The sequence below is a fragment of the Babylonia areolata genome, chromosome 23 (assembly GCF_041734735.1).
Source record: "Babylonia areolata isolate BAREFJ2019XMU chromosome 23, ASM4173473v1, whole genome shotgun sequence".
Classification (NCBI taxonomy): Eukaryota; Metazoa; Mollusca; class Gastropoda; order Neogastropoda; family Buccinidae; genus Babylonia; species Babylonia areolata.
Window position 1 is genome coordinate 15,370,572 of NC_134898.1, and position 5,194 is coordinate 15,375,765.

At 42.5% G+C, this 5,194-nt stretch overlaps 1 protein-coding gene across 1 annotated transcript in view; it reads right to left on the reverse strand.

Moving 5' to 3' along the window:
• LOC143298293 (uncharacterized) overlaps positions 1 to 1,354 on the reverse strand; it is a 9,159-nt gene extending 7,805 nt beyond the window's left edge. Inside the window, exon 1 of the mRNA XM_076611112.1 lies at positions 1,129 to 1,354. Within this exon, the coding sequence (XP_076467227.1) occupies positions 1,129 to 1,354 (226 nt within the window). The remainder of the gene's footprint in view (positions 1 to 1,128) is intronic.
• Between the last annotated feature and the right edge of the window lie 3,840 nt (positions 1,355 to 5,194).

Genomic DNA, 5,194 nt, shown 5'->3' on the forward strand with positions numbered 1-5,194 from the left:
CGAACAGAAAGAAAGGAAAAAAAAAAAAAAAATCCGAACGGGTAACAGACTTAATGGCATAGCTTGGTACCGATAACAACCACTCCATCAAGTGGCAAACACCACTCCTCTCTCTCTCTCTCTCTCTCTCTCTCTCTCTCTCTCTCTCCAAGTGGCAAACACTACTCCTCTCTCTCTCTCTCTCTGTCTCTCTCTCTCTCTCTCTGTGTCTCTGTCTCTCTCTCTCCGGTCGTGGGTGGCATGGGGCACGCAGGGACTTGGAAACACGGTATCAATAAGGGTACGAGTTCCGTTGTAACTGTTTCTAGTTTCTCCATTAGCGGAGCGGCACTAGCGGTACTAGCAGTATTTTAAACGACGGCAGTTGCATTATCGATCAGCGCTAGTTCGGGGATTAGCAGGCTACCTTGATCGATCAATCGCGGCGATTGTAATAATAATGATAATAATAATGATAATGATAATAATAATAATAATAATAATAATAATAAAATAAAATTTAAAAAATAATAATGATATACTACGACCACTACTACTACTACTACTACTACTACTACTACTAATCGATTACAAGCGCACTCGCTCGCACACACACACACACACACACACACACACACGTTTGAACAGAGGCTGTATATTACATGTGGATGGGGCTGATGACTAGATCTACAGGTAGATGGTTTGTGATTGCACAATTCTAGTTATCAGACTGGATTTGTTCGAGAAATAGGGCATTGACTGCTTTGGGGAAAAAGCTATTGGCGAAGCGATTGGTTTTCGTCCTTATACTTCTGTACCGTCGACCAGAGGGGAGCATCTCGAAAATCCTAAAAACTGGATGTGATTCATCCTGGCTGATTGATTTTGCTTTTTGGGAATACTGTGTCAACATGAATATTGTCATGGCATACCTCTCATGGTAGAGATCAAGAATACTGTGTCAATATAAACATTGTCGTGGCTTACCTCTTATGAGATTAAGATTACTGTGTAAACATAAAAGATTGTCATAGCTTACCTCTCATGGTAGAGATTAAGATTACTGTGTCAAAATAAACATTGTCGTGGCTTACCTCCCACTGTAGAGATTAAGAATACTGTGTCAACATAAACATTGTCATGGCATACCTCTCATAGTAGAGATGATGGATGTCTTCGTCCTCTCTATCCTCATCAATTTCAGCTGTTCCCGCAGGTGCTTCTCCTCCCGGCTCAGTTCTGCTGACGCCATCTTGCGCTCTACCTCTATCCCCAGCGTCTTCTTCATCAAAGAGTTCCTTCGGGCAGAGTTCTTCACCTTGCATTCTTTGTAGCTCTTACTGCTCTCCTTTATGAAACGATCTACGTCCCCCATTTTGGAATAACAATCTCAAAAAAAAAAAAAAAAAAAGTTTTACCCTTACGAAGGTTATGTTTAGAGATATCAATAAGTGATTAACTATGCCGAATGTTTGAAAACGTAACTGAAAAAATTACGTTTATTTACACATTTACCAATCCGACTGAGAGCAAAAGATCTGATGAGAGCTGCTTCATTGTTGTCTCAAAGGAGTAGTAACCCAGGCCAATGTTTTGGAAGAGTTGACAGTCGACTTTTGTTGATTGATGTGTCACAGATCCGAACGTCTGAGAAGACTGACTGATGTCAACTTCAATTGTCTCTCAACTGATGTAGAGTTCATGTGGCTGCGTGATGTTTATAATCTGAAACAACACAAAATTAATGGTAACACGTTCCTGTTGGTGCATCTGCACTCCCAAATACAACAACAACAGCAACAACAACAGCAAGAGCAGCAACAACAGCAAGAGCAACAACAACAGCAAGAGCAAGAACGACAACAACAGCAACAACAACAGCAAGAGCAGCAACAACAACAACAACAGCAAGAGCAACAACAACAGCAAGAGCAACAACAACAACAACAGGAACAACAACAGCAAGAGCAACAACAACAGCAAGAGCAACAACAACAGCAAGAGCAACAACAACAGCAAGAGCAGCAACAACAGCAAGAGCAACAACGACAACAACAGCAACAACAACAGCAAGAGCAGCAACGACAACAACAGCAACAACAACAGCAAGAGCAACAACGACAACAACAGCAACAACAACAGCAAGAGCAGCAACGACAACAACAGCAACAACAACAGCAAGAGCAACAACGACAACAACAGGAACAACAACAGCAAGAGCAACAACAACAGCAAGAGCAACAACAACAGCAAGAGCAACAACAACAGCAACAGCAGCAACAACAGCAAGAGCAGCAACAACAGCAACAGCAACAACAACAGCAAGAGCAGCAACAACAACAACAACAACAGCAAGAGCAGCAACAACAGCAAGAGCAACAACGACAACAACAGCAACAACAACAGCAAGAGCAACAACGACAACAACAGCAACAACAACAGCAAGAGCAACAACAACAGCAAGAGCAGCAACAACAGCAAGAGCAACAACAACAGCAAGAGCAGCAACAACAGCAACAGCAACAACAACAACAACAGCAAGAGCAGCAACAACAGCAAGAGCAACAACAACAGCAAGAGCAACAACAACAGCAAGAGCAACAACGACAACAACAGCAACAACAACAGCAAGAGCAACAACAACAGCAAGAGCAACAACGACAACAACAGCAACAACAACAACAGCAAGAGCAACAACAACAGAGAGAGCAACAACGACAACAACAGCAAGAGCAGCAACAACAGCAAGAGCAGCAACAACAGCAAGAGCAGCAACAACAGCAACAGCAACAACGACAACAACAGCAACAACAACAGCAAGAGCAGCAACAACAGCAAGAGCAACAACAACAACAACAACAGCAAGAGCAGCAACAACAGCAAGAGCAGCAACAACAACAACAGCAACAACAACAGCAAGAGCAGCAACAACAACAACAACAACAGCAAGAGCAGCAACAACATCAAGAGCAGCAACAACAACAACAGCAACAACAACAGCAAGAGCAGCAACAACAGCAACAACAACAACGACAACAACGACAACAACAGCAAGAGCAGCAACAACAGCAAGAGCAGCAACAACAGCAAGAGCAGCAACAACAGCAAGAGCAACAACAACAGCAAGAGCAACAACAACAGCAAGAGCAACAACAACAGCAAGAGCAACAACAACAGCAAGAGCAACAACGACAACAACAGCAACAACAACAGCAAGAGCAGCAACAACAGCAAGAGCAACAACGACAACAACAGCAACAACAACAGCAAGAGCAGCAACAACAGCAAGAGCAGCAACAACAGCAAGAGCAACAACGACAACAACAGCAAGAGCAGCAACAACGGAAGAGCAACAACAACAGCAAGAGCAACAACGACAACAACAGCAACAACAACAGCAAGAGCAGCAACAACAACAACAAAACCCACAGACACGTACCACCAACAAACTATCGTCCAGTCAGCTTGCCGTATGAATGGATTCAAAAGTAAATGAAAGTCGATCTTCAAGCCAAATGAATGTTTTCAAGCTTTTAGCATCCCTCAGAATTTAGCATTTCCTATGCCGTTAACCTGCAAGCTATGTATGAATATAAAAGAGAGAGAGAGAGAGAGAGAGAGAGAGAGAGAGAGAGAGAGAGAGAGAAGACAAGAAAAGACAAATCTTTATTATCCAGGGTAATAGATAAGCAAGTAACATGCATTTTTGTTACATCCAGCCTTCGCCCTAAAGAGGGAATAAAGCTAAAGAAGCGAACGTCAGCAAAAATAAGAAAAAAACAAAACACAATCAAAATACATTAGTATTTTCCCATTATTCCACCATTCACAGCCATTCCACCCAAAGCACAAATAAAGCATGACACACACACGTGCGCGCGCGCGCACACACACACACACACACACACACACATACACAACCAAAACAACCAAATATCCAACAGAGAGGGAGAGGGAGACGAAACAAATCTTAATCAGAAAGTGCTCTAGAATAAACATTATTACTTTTTCTACAGCCAGCCCTTTTGCGCAAAAACAGAAAAGAAAAATACAAAGTGTGTAAAAAAAAAAAAGTGTCATGTTACAGACAGACAGACAGAGAAGGAGAGACGAACAAATACAGAGAATAATATACTTCAACAACATGCAAAACCACATTATAGGACAAGTATAATTGTCCCAAACTATTCTCAAAACACTTCACTTGCAAAAGAGAAAAAAAAAACAACAAAAACAACAACAACAACAAAAGCTTCACCACTTCAAATATCTTTAAAATAAATAAATAAAACAAACCAGAAAGAATTGAGCTGTGAGAAAGATTCAGTCAGCCCTCGACGGCATGCAATGTTTATCTGACCAACGCCCGCCCAATGGAGTAGTACCACCACCAACAGAAAGCTTTCAGTGCTCTTATCATCTCGAGTCCCCTACCACGAAGACAGGGAGAGTGGAGTCAAGAGTTGGAAAGACAACACTGGACCGGACCGGTTGTAGGCGAGGACCACGTGACCGAGCAGTGTCCAAACATGTTTGGTATCGATTCAATCCGCTGTTCCCACTCCCACCCACCCCCCATCTCCGCCCTCCTCACACACACACACACGCCCCCCCACCTCCTCCCACTCCCCGCCCCTTCTCACCCTATCCCCCTTCCTTTTTTTTTTTTTTTTTTTTTTTTTTTTTTTTTTAGATCTGCGGCCGGAAGATTTAGCAATGGAAATATACAGCCAGGTAAGGATTATCATAAACAGTTAACGCTCATGACAAAAACGTGGGGAAAGCTCGCTGTCAACATCTTTTGGTGCAAGCCCAACGCCGGCTTCAACGGCACTTACCAATTCCTCGACGACAGTGAGTTGAGAGCGGTTCTTTGTGTGTGTGTGTGTGTGTGTAGTAGTAGTAGTAGTAGTAGTTGTAGTAGCAGTATATGTTAAATGAAAGGAAAAAGAGGTTAAATGTTTCATCCGTATGCTGTAACTGAACGTTTACATGTTTGGGTTCTTGTTGGCTTTGTTAGCTTACCAGTTTCAAGGAGTTTAATGTCTAAGGTGTCATGACCTTGTACTATCATCGGGGCAGTGAATTAATTCATACCCATGCACTGTGTTTAGAGCTCGACGGGGTCTAATTATCTCCTTCTGCCGTTTTAACATTCTCCCAACCGGTTAGGTACCAAGTTACGTAAGGGTGAAGTGAGGAAAAACCGAGTTAA